The 21,433-nt window shown below is 40.6% G+C and overlaps 1 protein-coding gene across 2 annotated transcripts in view; it reads right to left on the bottom strand.

Moving 5' to 3' along the window:
• LOC121327843 (T-lymphoma invasion and metastasis-inducing protein 1-like) overlaps positions 1-21,433 on the bottom strand; it is a 108,874-nt gene that overhangs the window by 47,670 nt on the left and 39,771 nt on the right. For both annotated transcript variants that reach the window (XM_041272099.1, XM_041272098.1), the window contains exons 2-5: positions 5,561-5,631; positions 2,184-3,156; positions 785-1,235; positions 64-236 (exon numbers count right to left, since the gene is read on the bottom strand). In XM_041272099.1, the coding sequence (XP_041128033.1) occupies positions 64-236; positions 785-1,235; positions 2,184-3,146 (1,587 nt within the window). In that variant the 5' untranslated portion in view covers positions 3,147-3,156; positions 5,561-5,631. The remainder of the gene's footprint in view (positions 1-63; positions 237-784; positions 1,236-2,183; positions 3,157-5,560; positions 5,632-21,433) is intronic.

Here is a 21,433-nt window from a genome sequence, read left to right as displayed (position 1 = left end):
AAGAGTCTTCTTTAACCACAATTAAACAAACAAAAAGGAAAAGGAAAATAAATAGGTACAGACCTGGAAAAGGAAAGCATCCCCAAGTGAATTACTAAGGCAGAAAACAAAGTCTTTCTTTGGATGCTCGGGCACTGCTTGAACAATGCTGTTTTCTACCCAAACTGCATGCTTTGGGATGCTGTTATGGTCTATTCCCAACTGACCATCTGCCTCATAAAAGAACAATGTACAACCTAGAAAAGAAGAAACACAATGTTACAGAAACACTTAATCCTGTAAACCTGCTTTTATAACCCTTGCGAATGATTAAGAAGCTCAGTTGTCCATTTTAAAAAAAAACGCACCTTAATGCTGAGAATGCAAGAGCTGAAAAACAATAAAATTCCCATGAAACTGAAGACATACTGGTTGAATTCTAATGTCTTTGAGGTCAGTTGATATGAATAAAAATGAACAAAAGACAGGTAAAAGCAACTTGCTGTATCACTAAATCATTCATATTTGAAATTTCTGAATCATACATAGTCCTAGAGCATCAAATATACAAAAGACCTTACTTTATACAACTGTAAATCTTCAAATTCAAAATCCCCTAACACCTTGAAAAAACATTATGGATATGGTATACTGTAAACCCCCCAATTATTACTGCCCTCCATTTTAGCTAATTACACATCCATTTAATCACTACTGTATACAATGCAATTTATCACTAATGAAACCAAGTAAGTAATGTCAACATAACCTTAAAGACATGGTTAAAAAAAAAAAAAATGTCCACCTTTTAAAGAGACCCAATAACGTTTCCACTTTCGTCGTGTAGCCAGTTCCACCTTCTTGTTCTTCTTGTGCACTAGGAAGTTTTTCACAGCAAGCGCCCCTGCCTTACGTACCGTCCCCTGTGCTGCAGTAAGTAAGATATCAGACTTCCCAGGCGAGCTCATAGTGCCACTGCTCTGCTCATCACTCACTGCAGACGCTTCTTCCAGGCTCCCTGTGTTGGTGGAGCTCATTTCCAACTCGCGCCTAAAGTTCTCATAGACCCCTTGAAGAAGGGCATCTCCGACATTGCTGCCACTGTCACTTCCAATAAAAACACTGCTCCTGGTACATGTTGATGGAGAGTATGTGGCTGACATAGCTTTTGAGCATCTTGTTTTGAGATCCGAATCAGTTGTTGCCCCATCAATACCACTATCTGCATATTCACTTCCTTCCCATGTTGTAACATCCTATGAGTAAAAAGAAAATATTGTAATACATAAAACACAATATCTTCCTTACTGTATGTTGCGTCACAATACACTGTAGACAGTCTCAATAAAAGAAAATGCAACATTATTTTTGCAGCTCTGCCCTCGAAGATTTGCACATTTACATCCGTAAACCACAGGAAGTAGATCTAAACGCCACATAAATGTGCCATGTGCATCTAGCTCTTCATCCCATATATCACTGAAGTAGCACCTCCTTGATGACTGTAAACTATTTGACTATTCATTATTTAATTTATAATTAAATTCACATTTATTGTAGTGGGATTTATTTAGCACTTGGATGGTATTTCTGCAAAGACACAAGCTAGTAGTAAAGCTATTCTTCAGACAAAAAGAGTCACATTCAAAACTATGAATATCCCCAAACGGCAAAATACAGAAATTGCTGAGGGACCCCCCGGCAATTCGGGAAACAGGCTGAAAGACGCGTACTCCGAAACATGTTCCTATCAAGCCTTCATTTTTCTCACTGCAGATCCACAGTGAAGACACCAGACAACACAGATCTGAATGGCTCCACTGCATACCTGCAGGTGCCCTATCAGCCACAGGGGTCGCTGGTGCATGGTGAACCGTGGATTGCCCTGCCGACCTAAGCCCTCCCTACCTGGCAGTGCTCGGCCAATTGTGTGCCGCCCCCTGGGAACCCCCGCTCACGGTCAGCAATGACATAGACTTGATTTGAACCTGGGATCTCCAGTCTGTAGGGCGCATCCTGCACTCCACATGGAGCGCCTTTACTGGATGCGCCACTCATGGAGCCCCCACAGACTTGTTTTTAAAAACAGTTGTATTGAGAATCTGGAAACAGGCTTTTATTACATGTTTATTACATGTTTTTTTTTTTTCATTTTTTTTTTTTAAATTAAAAATAAAGGAAAGAGGTCTGTCATGCCCAATTACCTGTGTGGTTTTAGCTCTTCTTCCTTGCATGCTGTTTGAACGGGTCACCTGCTGGCTGGAAGCTCCTTCAGAAAGACAGTGAGATCTCCTGCAGGGAAGAGTGTAAGCGCCGTAAGAGGCAGCATCGTCTTCTGAAGGAGACAGCACCTTATCATCACTGGTTTCTTCAGAGGTTTCAACCTCCTGTGAGTGAGACACCAGGTTCCGACAGTATTTTACAGACCTGTTCCTGGGAGCACCATTAATTACACTTGGGCTGCTTTGGCCATACAGTTCATCAAATGAGTTGGCTCGATGGCTGGAATTCAGTGTCTCCATACCTTTTGGACTGCTGTTAGCTTTTAACCTTTCACACTTGTGATAGTCCTTCTCTGTCGTATCAATGATTTCTTCTGTGCTTGTTAAGTGTTCTTGGCTAAGATCAGAAAGGGAAAACTCTAGGCTGTCTTCCCGCCACATATCTGCAGATTTGGATCTCTTTTTCTTGAAGTTTACACTTTCGTTTCCACATGATCCATTGCGTGTTCTTTGCAAGTAAGTAACCTCTCCTTGAAACAACCTACTGTCTTTGGTCTCCTGCATGCTTGGCAGAGAAGCTGCTGTTTGTACTGTGTTATTATCCATGCTGGAGTCAACTAATGACTCTGTATGGAATGAAACTGGCCTTAAATTCATAGCCACCCTGTCTACCCAAATGGGGCTGCCAAAGTCCTCTAGGACGTTAGTTTCATTAAACAGTTCAAGGCCGTTTTCTGCCAAGGACTGAGGGATGCTGGGGGTGCTGCTGGAACGAGTGCTCGTTTCTGAGTTTCTGTGTTCAACTTTTCCTGAAGAAGCATGTCTGGACCGCCGGGATTGTTTACTTGAGATCCGAAGTGATCGGGACATATGCTTGCGGGACAATTGTCCCTGTTTATCTCCATAAAAAGCATGGTCCCCATTCTGACTTTCTACGTTTCCCATGACTAAAAATCTGTTAAAACAAAAAAAAAACATTAAATATGCCATGATGTAAAAGCAGAAGGCCCTGAATATCCAACTTTTTTATACAATACTACATAATATTTCATGTTCATGAATTAGGCCATGTTAGCAGTAAATTGTGCTTGTACTACAGTTTTTTATGTGTGTCATAAAAAAAAAAAAAAAAAAAAAAAGTCAGATAGTGAGTTAACAAGGGAGCCTGTAAAAATGCACAGACCTAGACTCTATTGTTCTGAAAATATTAGTTTAAATAGGAACTATTCTATTAACCCCTGCTGCACGATTCAGGATGTCAGTTGCACAGGATTAACTTCATACTGTAGTTAATCTCAGCAACTGTAAATTAATAAAATATGAATCTGAAGTATTAACCAATAATATCAAAGTTTAAGAGTTCTACAATATATAAGATTAATACAGATGCTCTGGTGCACTGAAAACTATCAAACAGGAAAAACACAAGTTAATGGGGGATAGGTAAATTCAGCAGATTTAAATAAATATTCTTCCTGCACTGTCCCTGTGGAAGGAATGAACACAAATCATACCCCCGGTTTTGTTTAGGTGTGTAAAAAGATGAATGTATTGTTTCAATTTGCACTTTATTACACTGTGATCACTTCTATTTATAACAGAAGAACTGAACTGAATAAATGTTCACCTAAATGGAGAAGCGATCAGCTTGGTTTTAAAGATAAGAACATAAGAAAGTTTACAAACAAGAGGAGGCCATTCGGCCCATCTTGCTTGTTTGGTTGTTAGTAGCTTATTGATCCCAGAATCTCATCACGCAGCTTCTTGAGATCCCAGGGTGTCAGCTTCAACAACATTACTGGGGAGTTGATTCCAGACCCTCACGATTCTCTGCGTAAAAAAGTGCCTCCTATTTTCTGTTCTGAATGCCCCTTTGTCTAATCTCCATTTGTGACCCCTGCTTCTTTTGTTTCTTTATTCAGGTCGAAAAAGTCCCTTGGGTCGACATTGTCAATACCTTTTAGAATTTTGAATGCTTGAATTAGGTCGCCGCGTAGTCTTCTTTGTTCAAGACTGAATAGATTCAATTCTTTTAGCCTGTCTGCATATGACATGCCTTTTAAACCCGGAATAATTCTGGTTGATAATTTCAAGAGAGAACTTACAGCCTGTGCAATTGGTACTTCTACACTGAGCAATATATTTGTTGTAAAAGTATTTTCTGGGCGTAGGGCAGCAGACCTGTTTGTTGCTACCCTGTACTACATTTATTCACCAAGTTATATGTTTTAAAATCTTTTGAGTTTATGATCCATTAAGTTTATAGAAATAAAGTAAATATATTAAACTGCAGGTACGTGTGGCTGAAAGAGCTAAACTGTGGGTGGTGTGACAAAAAGGAACATGGTTCCAGCTTATCTGTTAATTACCCCAACTGAGCTGGCTCCAGCTTATCGGTTGATCTTTATTGTGTTGATCTTTATTGTGTTACCTCGTAAATACCTGTCCCCCCTGTTGTTAATTACCCCAACTGAGCTGGCTCCAGCTTATTGGTTGAAAGGGAAACAACCCTGTCTCTCTGTAAAGGTATAATAACTGTATGCTAACTCTGTATGGCAGAACACTGCTCGGGCTTCCTAACACTGATGTGTTGAGCTGTTCTCGTTTGCGCAAACTAATAAAGCTTTATATCTCTGAACACCTGGTGCAGTTGGCTCTTTTAGTTGCGGACCTGAAAAGTTCCACGACATGGGAGCTCACATAAGACTGCTAAAATGAAACTACCTGAACTGTAAAGTGATTCTAACACCGACATTGAAATCCATTATTAATAATAAATTAGTCATCTCCAGATTGACTCATTTCAATTTTAAAGCAACATAACAGAAAACCACAACTAAGAGTTTATACTTAAATGTGGCCTACTTTATGTTAGTAAATACTATACTTGTACACTGTAGTACTGGATATACAGTGTTTCTTGGAAACTTTTAAAACAAACTACTGGCACTGTTTATTCCAACAAGAGGGCACCTTCCAGTCTGAAATACAAATAAGGTTTTAATTTTAATGTGATTAAAAATCTGGGAATTAGTTGATTTGAAAGTAAAGGTGCTCTATTTATTTTTAAAAGTGACAGGAAGTTTTTCTGGACTTGATTTTATCATTTCACTGTAACTTTTCTCAATTCATATTAATGAACAAGTTGCAGTAACCCATGGTCAGGAAACTGGTCTGAGGTTTTTATAGGTGATTTATTTCATGTTTTGTTGTGTGGAAGAAACCTCTAACCACAGCCATCAAAGCCAAGAATTACATAACAGATTTTGCATGTTAAAGTCAGTAGTAGTCATAGTAGTAGTACAGCTTTTACTTTTTTTTTTTTTTTTTTTTAAAGAATCACAAATACTGTACAGTACCTGATGATTCTGTCTGTCAATCCTTCCCATTACTCTAAGGCACCTTCAATCAGCAGGCTGCAGCACTGAACCTAGGAACAAAATATACAGAATGGGTAAGAATGATATACCGAGTCACATCATTAAATTAGGTATACAAAACACTGAAAATCAACAACAAATACTGAAAAACCAGTTTGCATGATTTTAAGAAATAATACAATTCAGGGCCAGGTTTGCTGATATTTTGGTTAAACACCATTTTTTCACCACAAACAGTCTAGTTTTTAAACATTAATATATTTGTATTACACTTACAAAAAGTGAAGCAAACGCTTAATAATCTAGCCATATAGCTTTAAACGTGTAATGTACTGTACATCAGCAGCCCATAATGTTTTTAATTTGTAAACTTTTGAAACTATACTGTACAGTAGATTACTCTGGAGGGACAGCAGGGGGCTAGAAATAAATTCAAAAGGGAGCTTTCAAAACAAACTTAATACAAAATTACACATACAGTATGACTGTTACTGTATATGCATATTTTAATATCCTGCATCTCTCCATAAGTACCCAGTAATGTCACAGAATGGAGCATTAATCCACTAGAACTGCAAGGATGATCTACCAAGTCCACTTCACTGAAAAATGATTAAAGCAATAAACGTGTATGATTACGAGTATTTCATTGGTTGTCTTTATCTCAATGTTACAGTGAGACCAACAGGCACTACAGTAAAACCTGGGTTGAGAGACGCTTGTGGTAGATCTAAATAAACAAAATACATTTTCAAATTATTTATGTAGATTGTGTAGATTATGTAGAAAACTATAGAGCAAGATTACAAAGAAGCAAGTCAATCTCAAGCATTGCTATGTAAATTCATTTCAGCAGCAATAAATAAGTTAAAGCTAAGTACAATACACTATAGGACATCAGAGTTACTGAAACACTGATATTGTGCATTTACTTCAACCAGCTTGGATTTGTTTCACCTTTACTGGAATAACGATGTTATTATTTTTTGGGATTAGTACTGCTTCCTTGTCACAGAGACGGCCGAAGTGGGCGGCGTCAGAACCAGGAAAGGTAATGCAAATACACAAAACACAGGACGGATGAAATGAAGTGATGAAGACGCCTGTTGGCGCCGGTTTAATACAAAATAAAAGGTTTACACAAACACGAAAAACACAGGACACGGCACTCTACGCCAAAATAAATAGACAAACGAAAACAGACTAAACTTAACACAACGGTGCACGGACAGACACTGTGAGCGGATACTTTCTCCTCTTATTATTATTATTATTACTACTGCTGCTTATTTCCTCCGTCTCCAATCCCGTTCTCCGCTCACCGAACACCCAACCGCCAGTATGTGACAACGTGCATCTATATATACTATTGTGCTGGGATTCAATTACCAATTAATTATTCACTTGAATCCCAGCACGTGAATTAATAAAGTGCAATTCCCCGTGCTCACATATTACTACATTTTACTTGCACGTGAAGTGCTGTGCAATCCTCGTGCCTAAATACACATATACATTTTTAAACACTCGTGTTACACAGACCCGTTTATATCCCGTGTACCAATGTCTATACACCAACATTTAAACACACCACACGCAACACATAACAGATAATATACACAGGGGCGGGCACTTTGTTACATATACCCCCTCCTGTGCAAAGCACACATGGCCTCAATGGCCACCTCCCCCCTTAAAAGCCCAAAAGTCCCGCCCAAAGTCCTTGGCCAGGACCAGAGGCTTCCAGGGGCCCACAGGTCGTAATGCTGTCAGCAGGGTAGCATTCTCCTGCCAGGGTAGTCCTAGCAGCGGAAAGGCTGCTTGGGGTGTGGTCTCCTGACCTTCCCCCTCCTTCGGCGCCGGCAGCTCCCCTTGGTGGGGCTTCAACCACCGTTCTTCCTGCAGGGAAGAAACTGCAGAGGGAGCAGGTCTCCGGACCTCCCCCACGATCTCCGGCGGAGAAACTGCTGCTGGGGTTGGCGGTCTCCAGACCTCCTCCCCCTCCTCCGGCAGCGAAACTGCTGCTGGGGTTGGCGGTCTCCAGACCTCCTCCCCCTTCTTCGTGGCCGGCAGCTCCCCTTCGTGGGGTTCCGGCCACAGTACTTCCGGCTGTGATGCGGAGCGGCGGGCAACCCCAGGCGATGCAGAGCGGCGGGCAACCCCAGGCGATGCAGAGCGGCGGGCAACCCCAGGCGATGCAGAGCGGCGGGCAACCCCAGGCGATGCAGAGCGGCGGGCAACCCCAGGCGATGCAGAGGCATCCTTGGGCGAAGCGAGGCTGGCATCCTTGGGCGAAGCGAGGCTGGCATCCTTGGGCGAAGCGAGGCTGGCATCCTTGGGCGAAGCGAGGCTGGCATCCTTGGGCGAAGCGAGGCTGGCATCCTTGGGCGAAGCGAGGCTGGCATCCTTGGGCGAAGCGAGGCTGGCATCCTTGGGCGAAGCGAGGCTGGCAGTCAGGACAAGCTGGGGTGCGGGTGTTGGCCCTCTTTTCGGCCACTGCAGCCGGGAGGTTCTTCCCCGTGCTTCCCTCAGCAGCCTATGCAAGGGCTGCTGAGGACCGCCAGCATCTAGTCCTGGCCCTTGTGGTGCAGGGAGAGGCAGCTCCTGCTCCTCTCCCCCTGATGGAGGTGGAGGCAGAGGAAGCTCCAGCTCCTCTCCTCGTGATGGTGGGGGAAGTGATACCAGCAGGCATTCACCCTCTGCTGGTGGGGGAAGTGATACCAGCAGGCATTCACCCTCTGCTGGTGGGGGAAGTGATACCAGCAGGCATTCACCCTCTGCTGGTGGGGGAAGTGATACCAGCAGGCATTCACCCTCTGCTGGTGGGGGAAGTGATACCAGCAGGCATTCACCCTCTGCTGGTGGACAGGGACCCAGCAGGCATTCACCCTCTGCTGGTGGACAGGGACCCAGCAGGCATTCACCCTCTGCTGGTGGACAGGGACCCAGCAGGCATTCACCCTCTGCTGGTGGGGGAAGTGATACCAGCAGGCATTCACCCTCTGCTGGTGGACAGGGACCCAGCAGGCATTCACCCTCTGCTGGTGGACAGGGACCCAGCAGGCATTCACCCTCTGCTGGTGGCGGAGGCAGAGGCAGCTCCTGCTGCTCTCCCCCTGCCGGTGGAGGTGGCGGAGGCAGAGGCAGCTCCTGCTGCTCTCCCCCTGCCGGTGGAGGTGGCGGAGGCAGAGGCAGCTCCTGCTGCTCTCCCCCTGCCGGTGGAGGTGGCGGAGGCAGAGGCAGCTCCTGCTGCTCTGCTCCTGCCGGTGGAGGTGGCGGAGGCAGAGGCAGCTCCTGCTGCTCTCCCCCTGCCGGTGGAGGTGGCGGAGGCAGAGGCAGCTCCTGCTGCTCTCCCCCTGCCGGTGGAGGTGGCGGAGGCAGAGGCAGCTCCTGCTGCTCTCCCCCTGCCGGTGGAGGTGGCGGAGGCAGAGGCAGCTCCTGCTGCTCTGCGCCTGCCGGTGGAGGTGGCGGAGGCAGAGGCAGCTCCTGCCCATGGAGGTAGGAGCGGCGTGTAGTCTCCTGGTGGTGGAGGTGGGAGCGGTGTGTAGTCTCCCCTTGATACAGGGGACTGGTGCGGCTCTTCCTCCCTTGCAGGAGACTGGTGCGGCTGTGGAGACAGCGGTGGGACCTCTGCCTTCCTCTTCCCCTTTCCCCTTCTCTGCCACCTCCTCACCTTCCTCTCCTGCGGCAGTTCCTCCTCTCCCTCCTGGTAGGGGCAGCGGAAGGGACAATTGGCAAAGAGATGGTCCTGGTTGCAGAGGAGGCACCCCGGCAAGGACTGGTTACATCGCCGGGGATGTCTGGCCCTTAGGCGGCACTCCTCCTCCCTGTCCCTCACCTCTTTATCGTCTTTCCTGCTTCTCCCCATTTCTTTCTTTTTTTTTTTTTTTTTAATCCAAAGACGCCCCCTTTTTTTTTTTTTTTTTTTTTCTCCCACACAAAAAAAAAAACCTCTCCTGGTCTGACGCTTGGAGGCGCTGTTAAATCCCACGCAGGACACCACGTGTCACAGAGACGGCCGAAGTGGGCGGCGTCAGAACCAGGAAAGGTAATGCAAATACACAAAACACAGGACGGATGAAATGAAGTGATGAAGACGCCTGTTGGCGCCGGTTTAATACAAAATAAAAGGTTTACACAAACACGAAAAACACAGGACACGGCACTCTACGCCAAAATAAATAGACAAACGAAAACAGACTAAACTTAACACAACGGTGCACGGACAGACACTGTGAGCGGATACTTTCTCCTCTTATTATTATTATTATTACTACGGCTGCTTATTTCCTCCGTCTCCAATCCCGTTCTCCGCTCACCGAACACCCAACCGCCAGTATGTGACAACGTGCATCTATATATACTATTGTGCTGGGATTCAATTACCAATTAATTATTCACTTGAATCCCAGCACGTGAATTAATAAAGTGCAATTCCCCGTGCTCACATATTACTACATTTTACTTGCACGTGAAGTGCTGTGCAATCCTCGTGCCTAAATACACATATACATTTTTAAACACTCGTGTTACACAGACCCGTTTATATCCCGTGTACCAATGTCTATACACCAACATTTAAACACACCACACGCAACACATAACAGATAATATACACAGGGGCGGGCACTTTGTTACATTCCTAAACACCTTTTAAAACAATGAAGGTTGTCCGACAATTTAGCTCATTCATAAACAATGAAAAATCAGACAAGATAAAACACATGAGTAAATGGATTTATTTGAAGATTAGCCTACAACAGATATTGACAACCCTTTGAAAATTCCTACACATTAGCAATGAGGTGTTGGCCTCATGCTGGAATGAAAGAATGATTTATCTGGATACTTAGGCAAGGGCACAAGTTCAACACCCTTCTAGTTCAAAATAGTGATGAGAGAAAAGCTTGCTAGCGATTTATGTAGAATTTCTAAATTGTGGTGCATGTCATTATTCTCATCACTGTGTATTACAACTTATTTTACACTACTTTCCTAAATCTAGACCCCTTTCTACTGTATCTCCGTCACAACCAGAAATCTCCACAGGTGCTGTACAGGGCAGCAATACATTTTGATCACATTGCTGACCTACTGTAACCATGAGTGTTCTGTTTATTACAGGAACAATACAGTTGTTGCAGAGGTTAATCAAGAACACCATTGCAAATGAGATGGTATCCTTTTAAAAGGGAATACCCTTGTAAAAATTAATTACGAAAAAGAAATACAAAAATAAGGTATAAAAAACAACCTGCACCCTACAATGTACTATAACTACTGTACTGCAGGAGATCAGAAAACAGGTTATTATCTTCCTTGTAAATTAAACTAAAACATTATGATGACACTTGAGTGCTGTATATAACCTGCCCTGGCTTGTAGCCCCCCTAAAGAATACACCTTCTTATTGTCAGCTCCTCAAACCAAACCAACCTTACCTCCACCCAAGCACTCCCATTTTCATATATTTTTAATTCTGCTTCCAAATGCAATTGATATTAAAAGAAGTAAGGGTCTATTTAAATAATTCTACCCAAGTTACAATTTGGCCTTGCGTGACCATTGATATCATACAAGTGCAAGTCTGCCTCATTTGGCAACCACAAAAATGTAATACAAAATAAATAAATCTGATATAGTGCTACACAAAAAAAAAAAAAAAAAGCAGCACACACATTCCATAAGCAGGAGCTGTGTACTAGCCTTGTATTTGCTAAACATTTTTTCACAGCACAGATATTACAAAACGTACATAAAATATACTGTATACAAGATTTCCTACAGAACAGTAGCTTCAGCAATTCTGATCCTTCGTCTATGAACCGAGTTAAAATACCAACACTTCAGGTTAATAATATAAAAAAGATATTGTCAAAATGTTTAGTACAGTACATTTTTTCAATATCACGAGTTTCGATGTCTTCATGATTTGTAGCGCCTCTAGAGCTCTGTTAAACATATAACCACACAAACATACTTCAACATTTTAGGACCGACGTGTAGCAAACAAAGAAACATATTAAAATGTATGTTTCACAATTGATGATTACTGGGATAATCTTACATTGATTTCAAAACCGCTTAATTGATGATACACGCACACTGTCCTCTTAGGGGATGCGACGCGCTATTTAACTATGAAGAAGAAGAAGATCTCAATCCGAATTCCACAGGGACAGAGCAAGGCTCTCGCCAGTAGAATGTGGTTCTATAGATGCTAATTAAAGATTGTGTACAATGAATTGCATCTTATTGACAAAGGGACAGAAAAATCTAGGCTAAAGAAAATCAGCTATCTGATGACCAGTCATGAACATAACAAGTCTAAAGGACAAATAAATATCTTTCTGTGCTTTGCAAATTATTATTATTTATTTATTGCAAAGGGTCATTTTTTAACACAAAGGGTAGTAGCTTCAGTACTTTTTATAACCTTGCTTGTAAAACAACTTCAATATAAAGCCCTTTTAAATCAAATGGCAATAATCTGAAACGTTTAATGGTGTCACAATATATTTTATTTATTTATATTTTATTTATTTATTTTATTTTAAAAAACCAAACTTCTCTTACTGTATGCTTATTTTTTCCTATCTGGATAAAGAAGTTGTTCTGGGCTATTTCCACCAGATCTCAGATGATAAAGAAGCTGGCCAGGGCTACTTCCACCGGATCTCAGATGATAAAGAAGCTGGCCAGGGCTACTTCCACCAGATCTCAGATGATAAAGAAGCTGGCCAGGGCTACTTCCAACAGATACTACATAATAGAAGGAGCATGGTACCAGTGCTGCCAGATCTGAACAATGAAAATATCGTATGGGAGCCTCAAAATTATAGTATTTCACCCAAAATTACTGTACATCCCAAAAATGTAAGAACATGCAAATGTAAAAGCTGTTTTTGTCCTTATATGATCATATTGCCGTAAATAGCCGTTAACCTTGAGTTTATGTATGATAAACTAATATTGCACAAAATAATGCATGTATTAAGCACATCTGTATATGTAGTTAGCTAGAATTATTGCTATTGTGATATACAGTTTACTAACACATTTAATTCACAATAAATTCTTCCTATACAAACATATTGGCTTGACTCAAGGTCTGCACCGTGGTTAAAGTTACACAGTAAGAAAAACTATTTATTGAATGTGAGCTTGGCAGGCGGTCAGGAGAGACTTTTTTTTTTTATTTCTCCCAAAAAATAAAAGGATAAGAGGGAGCATCAGACCATCATTAGAAGCAATGTAAGTAAGAGAGAATATCACACTGTTATGTTGTACAAGTTAAATTCTCACCAAAATCTTTTATTTAACTCAGATTAAGCAGTAGAAAATATAATAATTTTTATATAGCACCTTTCATAGTGGACCACCATCACACAGTGCTTTACAAGATACGAGACTAGGGTGTGTGAACTATGCATCAGCTGCAGAGCCACTTACAAGAAAGTCTCACCTGAAAGACTGAGCACAAGGTTAAGCGACTTGCTCACGGTCACACAATGAGTCAGTGGCTGAGTTCAATTTACATAAAGATGGTGGAATTCAATCAATGGACAGGTGGGATTGAAAGGTAGTAAGTCGGAGTAAAACAAAACAGATGTATTTCAGGAGATATGGAGAAAGACAGATTTAATAGATCATCATAAAGCAAGTATATCAAGACAAAGAAATAAAATAAAGAGCTCATTAAATGATTAAATATATATATATATATATAGATATATATTATATATATATATATATAATATATATATATATATATATATATATATATATTACACACACATACACACACACACATATACATACATACAGTGCCATCAAAAAGTATTTGCCCCCTGTCTGATTTTCTGAATTTTTGCACATTTTACACATTGAATTTGGTCAGATCTTTTTGTGGATTGTAGTAGTACATAGAGGGAGTCTGAGAGAAAAAATGACACCAGTTTGGTGCTTATTTCATTTGTTTGGTGTGCAAGGTTATCAAACATGCAATCTTCAGATGTGAAAAAGTTATTGCCCCCCTAGTTAACTCAACCCACTTAAAGGGATAATTAGGGTCAGCTGTTTGAATACTTTGGTTAACAAATCAGGCCTGATTTGGGCCAGCCCTGCCCAATATAAATCTGACTAACTTTGGCCATTACCATCAGTGTGAAGTTGTCAGCACATAGGTTCTAGAGGCACATCATGCCACGATCAAAATAAATTCCTGAAGACCTCCTGGGAAAAAAGGTTGTCAATGCCTATCCGTCTGGAAAGGGTTACAAAGCCATTTCTAAGACTCTGGGGCTCCACCAAACCACAGTCAGAGCCATATTGTCTAAATGGAGAAAGTTTGGGACAGTAGTGAATCTTCCCAGGAGTGGACGTCCTGCCAAAATCTCTCCAAGAGCAAGGCATAAAATCGTCCAGGAAGTCACAAAGAACCCTAGAACAACATCCAGGGATCTGCAGACCTCTCTCGCCTCGGCTAAGGTCAGTGTTCATGACTCCACCATCAGAAAGACACTGGGCAAAAACGAGATTCATGGCAGAGTAGCAAAGTGGAAATCACTGCTCACTAAGAGGAACATGAGTGCTCGTCTCAAGTTTGCCAAAAAGCACCTGGATGATCCTTAAGAGTTCTGCAACAATGCTCTATGGACAGATGAGTCAAAAGTGGAACTTTTTGGCCAACATAGGCCCAGTTATGTCTGGCGATAACCAAACACTGCATTCCACAGTAAGAACCTCATATCAACGGTCAAGCATGATGATGGTAGTGTCATGATTTGGGGGATGCTTTGCTGCATCAGGACCTGGAAAACTTGCCATCATTGAAGGAACCATGAATTCTACAGGAGAATGTCAGACCATCCGTCCGTGAGCTGAAGCTGAAGTGCAGCTGGGTCATGCAGCAAGACAATGATCCGAAACACAGAAGCAAGTCTACATCAGAATGATTGAAGAACAAGAAATTTAAAGTTTTGGAATGGCCTAGTCAAAGTCCACACCTAAATCTCATTGAGATGCTGTGGCAGGACCTGAAAACGAGCAGTTTATGCTCAAAAACCCACAAATGTCACCGAGTTGAAGCAGATCTGCATGAAGGAGAGGACCAAAATTCCTCCATGGCACTGTGAGAGACTGATCAATAACTACAGGAAGCATTTGGTTACAGTTATTGCTGCTAACGGTGGCGTAACAAGTTACTGAGTCTAAGGGGGTTATTACTTTTGCACATGGGGGCATTGGGTGTTGCATAACTTTCTTTAATAAATAAATTAAGTATCAAAATGTTGTGTTATTTGTTAAATGTTAAATAAATGTATGTTACTTAGGTACCCAGTTTATTTGCATAACATTTCTTAGTGTCAAAATTGAGGTGTCGCGACTATTCTCATCTTTCCTGGCCGTTTTTGATTTTTGCTCGGAACATGAAAAACAGTCAGAAAGTAAAAGTGAAAGCCTCGCCACAAAACCCCTCCCGACAGTCGGGAAGCTGATATTCAGGGCCATTATGCCCCTGACATGACTGTAAAAATGTAATAAATGCCGAGTGATCAATATGGAGTTGAAATACTGAAATCTCGTTTGGAGGAATTGCAGGGTTAGATACTAACCCGCCCTAGTGGCGCATCCGTTTTTATTTATTTTGGTGACCAAGGATGCAGGAAGTGGGAGTGCTGCCAAGCTCACAACTGTTCTCTTCTTAACATGTGAGCAGTGACAGTGAGCATGGTTCATCTGCACTGCCTGTAATATTGGCATGAATTAACTGTTTCAACTAATTAGCATTGCCATGTGGGGGGCTGGCTCTTAGTGTTTTAACCTATCAGCACCAAGCATTGCCACCCAAAAGTCTCGTAGCAGCTGGTTTCACAGTGATAACTAAGCTCAGCAATGTCTGACGACAAAAACGTGAAAAGCATTCTCTGTAGCACCTAGCACTACATTTAAAATAAAGCTTATTTTAACTGTTAAAATAGTATATATACGGGGCGCTGAATAGTTAACTAGGCAGCCTGAAAAGAAGTTGTTGCCATCTCAAATAGTTTATGAGAGGAGTTGAAATAGTGGCAGCAGCATACAGTATTACATTAGTATACTATAAAATCAGACGAATGAACCTACGAATCATGTCACACCCAATATGGGAAGAAAACCCCTGGAGTTCTACTCCACAGATATTGACTTGTACACCACCAGACCCTTAGGCTTATCCCTCACGGATTGGAGTATGTGACAGGTAAGTTGCAGGCCCTTTGTTCCCAAAGACCATTTTATCTAAAACCATCCTTTGACAAATACCTTGACTTCTTGTAACAGGCACTAAACAATTAGCCCCAAAACTTAAATCCCTCTATTTGATCCACTTAGTCCATGTCTACAGGTCCCAGGAATGTCAAGGGAGTGAAGTAATTAAAATCTGTAATTTAACAAAGCACATGAATAGCTGTTGTAAAAAAATAAATAAACTGTAATACTGTGTGTTCATTACTTGTTGACTGATATTGTTTTGATAAACCAAATACAACCAAATAATGAAATCCTTTAAAAGTGTTTGGGGCTCCCAAGTGGTGCATCCAGTAAAAGTGCAGGATGAAGTGCAGGATGCGCCCTATAGCCTGGAGATCGCAGGTTTGAATCCAGGCTATGTCATAGCCGACCGTGACTGGGGGTTCCTGGGGAGGAAGTCCACAATTGGCCGAGCGCCGCCTGAGTAGGGAGAGCTTAGGTTCATCACACACCAGCATCCCCTAGGGCCGATAGGGAGCCTGTGTTTCTGCAGTGGAGCTGTCAAATCTGTGTTTGTCCTCCAGCACTATAGGTCTGATGGCCTCTCTGTGGATTTGCAGTGAGAAAAATGACGGACTGGCAGGAGCACGTTTCGGAGGACGCGTGCTCCAGCCACCATTTCCCGAGTCAGCCGGGGGGTTTGCGAGCAGTGTGCTGAAGATACAGATAATAATTGGGCATACAAAATTGGGGAGAAAAATGCGGGGTAAAAAACGTTTTTTGAACATTGGTCAGCCAACTTATTTAATTACATTTCTAGAATGCAACTTAATTAAACGTGGTTTTATTTATTTTTTTTATTTTTTTTTTACCAAACTTTGACAGGCACAGCCAAACATCCCCCAGATTCTGTTATTCAATAGCCAAATAATAGTTTAAAGTTTAATCACAAGTCTGTACATTAGTGCTACCGACATACAGCAAGTACATGCTGGCATCTATATCCCTGATTGACATCTAGATTTAAGTCACCTGCTGTTCAATCAGATCAGATTGCAGGCAACACTTAAACTGTGTACGAGAATTAGAAAATTAATAATCTTACTAAAATGTCTACCGTATTTGTATTGTTCAGCACAAAACTCCCCAGTGTCAATAATCATGTTGTTTTTGAGTTGAGATGTCGTCACATTAACTACTGTATTAGAGAGGCGATAGCCACTATAGTAACAGTGGCTGACAGTTTCTTGTTAAAACCCGATTTTGAGGGGTATGTTTTCTCAGCCGTTTCAAAACCGATCGTGACGCCATTTGGCATGCTTGGTGTTCGTGTCATGGAGAATTTAATAAAAATGAGTTTTTACAACTTATTCAGACAATTTTTTGCACTCAAATAACAAAAAATACAACCAAGATTAAATACCAACTTTGGTAGGCTTGTAGAAGTCGTTAATGAGGAGTGCCTTTGTGGAAATAACTAAATTAAAACTAAAGTAATTTCCGAGTTATTTGGACTTTTATTAGAGCATGCATGGTTAATTTTTTCATAACTCTGAAAATACATGTGCACACTTCGGTCAATGTCAGAACATTCGGTTACCCTTGTTGCTTGTTATGAATGAGCCACTGATCTATAGCCGAGCCGAGGAGTGATCACACGGTCAAGTGTAAAGCTATGCAGTACCTCGCTTCAGTACATGCTCCAAACAAAACAAACAAAATATTAACTACAACGTGTAATGATAATAATAGATTTATCAATAAATACTCCAAACAAACAACCACTAACATCTAATGAGAATAATAGATTTCTCAATTGTTTATCGTAGTCTATAGCAGAAATGTAATGCTAAGCAATATACCAGCAGTGTGATTGTTATGTTAATAGATTAACCTCTTTATTTAGTTTTATTCGTATATTGTAACAGAAACAGTAACTTTTATTTTTGTAATACTACTGTAGAAGCCTTAGGGTTTTGCAAGTCGACTCACTCTGTAAAGTAGAGTTTACTCAAAGATATTCCATGGTTTAGTTTTTTGACAGGAAGTTTCTTGTTCTGGGACATAAGTAAAATGGCGATGTACTGTTACAAAGAATAAAAGCCCATTTCTGGTTAAATAAAGATATAGGGTACACATAGAGGTCTACAATCCTACTTTCCATTGCATTTTAAATCAGCCTTCTAGTGAAAAAACAATGGAAATTAAATACAAAAAACTGTTTTAAGTGACAAAAAGAGCTGACAAAGCTGACAAAGAAATTGTCACGTAAGACCACCACTGCGCTCTTACTTCACCCATGCTCTGACAAGGCTTTTTCCAGCACACACTGCTGAACTGGTACAGTAGGCAGGTTCACGTCAGACAACATACGTAGTCGCCACCACCGGGCAGGTCAGTGGGTTGCTGAGGATTCACAAGTTCTCTGAAACAGCCTAATGCAGTAGATATCCTTTACAATTTTTGAAGACTCACTGTCCTTTGTGACTGTTGACTAGGTGACATTGTTTAATCTCTTAATTTAAGTATTCCAGTTAAATTGTGTACTGTTCATTATGAACAACATAACACAACTATGTGTAATTTCCAATACAAAGATGACCATTCTGTTACAACCTACATACATGTTCAAGGTGTGTCTGCTAAACCAAAAAAAACTAAACAAACAAAAAAACACTGTAAACATTAATCTCCAGTTAAAAATCAATAAAACAAACCCCATGATTGACACTATTTTATGTCCTTTCAAATGATACAAATACTATGCCACATATAGATCAAATTTAATTTTCCAGCATATTAAAACACGAGTATGGCTTTCGTCAACAAAATAAATAAAAATAGCTCAAAGGGCTGAAAACAAAGGTTACCATTAGAAATGTGACACACACACACACACACACACGCATAAATATAAAGGAAATCTGAAAATGTGAATGCCCATTAAATGCTTTAACACGGTGTCCATTTAAAGGTTTCATTTTCTTGACTGTCATGTGTGAATCATGCTGTTTTGGATGTTTCGCATCTGCCTGCAAATGAACTGAACCGTATCCATGTACTTCAATTCACACCAACGCAAAAACTAATCATGTGTACTTTACCTTATTGAGTGTTTTTGAAGTTCACACTTCTATACTTTAAATCCATTTTAAAGCCATGTACAATATATGTAAAATACTATAGGACAGTTTGTACATACAGTAACTGTAGGTACTGTACATTTCAGAAAGATGTTATTTTTTTAACCCATTGTAATATACAGGTAATTTCTTTTACATTCTGTCATTACAAGAACAAGCATGAATGCTGCTGCTTCTCCCCTTTGCTTCCTGATATATTTGGCTTTCCTTCAAAGCCATCCAGCTGTTGGGACCAGCAGGTGCATGTTTGTTTGACTTAGAATGATAATGTGGCAAACAGGTTTTAAGGAGGTGGGGTGGGGTGTCCCTGCAGCTGAATCTACTTTTAAAGGAATGCAAACAGACAACAAGAAAAATCTAAAATTCTGTGCATGTCATTCTTCAGAAGCAAAACTATGGATGCATGGGAATGCTGAAAAAATATTTAAACATGTGATAAATATATCTAGTAAATCAGCACTGATCTTATGTTGCATCACAAACAGGAGATCGTGCTTGTACTTGACTATGACATAGCTAGATTTGCATATACTGGTCAGTAACATTTCACGCAAATACACAACTCCCCAGACTCAGATAGGAAAGTTCAACCTGTGACAACCGTGTAAAATGCCTTGGAAGTAACTCCTTCCAGCACCTACACATGCCTGTTTATTAAAACACAGAACAGCTGTTCTAATTATTCTCATGTTAGGAAAAGACTTTGGGCTTTAGTTTCATCACCAGACTACTGCCAGCTGTGGTATCAACAAACTCTGCTTTATCCAAAATTATAACTGAATTCATATACATTATTAAAACAAGACAGGTACTACTGCCACAAAATGATCTACAGCAATTGTTCTATCAACTGTAAATAAAGAGCCTGACCATTTTTTATTGTATCATATGTTAAATAAAATGATAAAACACACTGCAGGATATGTTTATTTTAACTCCTTCTCCCAGTAGATTTTTCCTTGAAAAGCTGCTACAATCCAAGTTTTTTTATTTTTAATTTGTTTGTTTTTACGTTGGGAGACAATGAACCACAGCTATGAACAGAGTATAGTATTGATCTCTTTAAAATCGGTCTTAACAGGCGAACGTCTAACAACATATTCATTTGTGCTTCATACTGTAAAAGCATGCTTGAAATTTCTTTACACGTGGTGTTCAATTACTTTCCGGTCAGGGAGCAATAAAATGAAACCCATAAAAATCGCACTGCTGACTCTTGAACACAAGTGGCTTGTTTTATAAAATTTCCCAAATACAGAAGCCAAAACTAAAAGGATCTTCCAAGCAGGAAGAATAATTATACTGACATGCTTTGTCCTAGGTTAGAGTAGAAGAGGTTAAAAGGCCACTGTAACACAAAACCAAATACCTACAACAAACCCTTCCAACAGCCCAGTGTAAAAACAATGCAGAGTTTAAAGACTAACTGTTTTGGAATTGAACACATATATAGTACCAGACCAACACTGTGTTCTTTTAAAAAGAAACATCATCTTATTTCATTACAAAACTGAAATACAAAACAAAAAACAAAAACTGCTTCAGTAGCTTCATTACTGAAATTTAAAAAAAAATGGGTGTTGAACTAACTGTACTGAATTACAGCACAGGTGCTTACAGTAGAATATTAATCTTTATGAAGCACAGCGAGTAATAGTGCTATATTTTAAAATACAAAATGTGCTGTACAGATCTTTACTGACTCACATAACACAGTAAAACAACAACCCAAAGAAGGGTGTGAGCCTTTCAACTGTCACTGCAGGGTTGGGCAATAACATTAATCCAATTTTGTTTGTCAAACTTTAAATGCTGGCTTCTATTCTACAAAGAAACTGATTTTTAAAAAATGTGATTGTACTGCAGATTAGATCATGGTATTGTATTTCACAGTTCTGAAATTTATCAGCCAACAAGGCATACTGTACATTACAAAAATAAATAAGTACAGTATAGTATCATTAAAAATATCAGCTTCAGTATATGGGTGGCTCTTAATATTACAGAATCAGCTGCTACAGTAGGTAAGGCTTGAATCAACTATGGTGATGTATGGTAGTTCATTGCTACAGTAGTTATGACTACATCACATCAAATCAAGAAGCAATGCAAGCATGTTTTGTCCCAGTTACAAGTTTCTAACCTCCCCCTTTCCCCTACCTCAACAATACAATGAAAGCTACACCACTAACCAAATACAAAACACCACTAGTATCGCCATACCACACCAGTTAGATACGTCTGGGTTCCATTCTGACAGACACAGATGGGAAATGAACTTCCGCCCTCCCAATGCAGAGGGTTAAAAACAACAAAAAAAAAAAAAACACACCACACATGCTCACATTAGGTCTTTCCCAAGAAAGGTTTCCTAAAAATTCAAGAAGCAAACTAAATTTTGCAGTCAACGCTGTCTCTAAAAAGACCATCCAAGTTCCAAACTAAGAAGTACAGTAATAATTACAGCTAATAGCAA

This window comes from Polyodon spathula, chromosome 15, assembly GCF_017654505.1.
Source record: "Polyodon spathula isolate WHYD16114869_AA chromosome 15, ASM1765450v1, whole genome shotgun sequence".
NCBI lineage: Eukaryota > Metazoa > Chordata > Actinopteri > Acipenseriformes > Polyodontidae > Polyodon > Polyodon spathula.
Note: the sequence above shows the minus strand (reverse complement) of the source record. Positions and strands in the feature narration are given on the sequence as shown.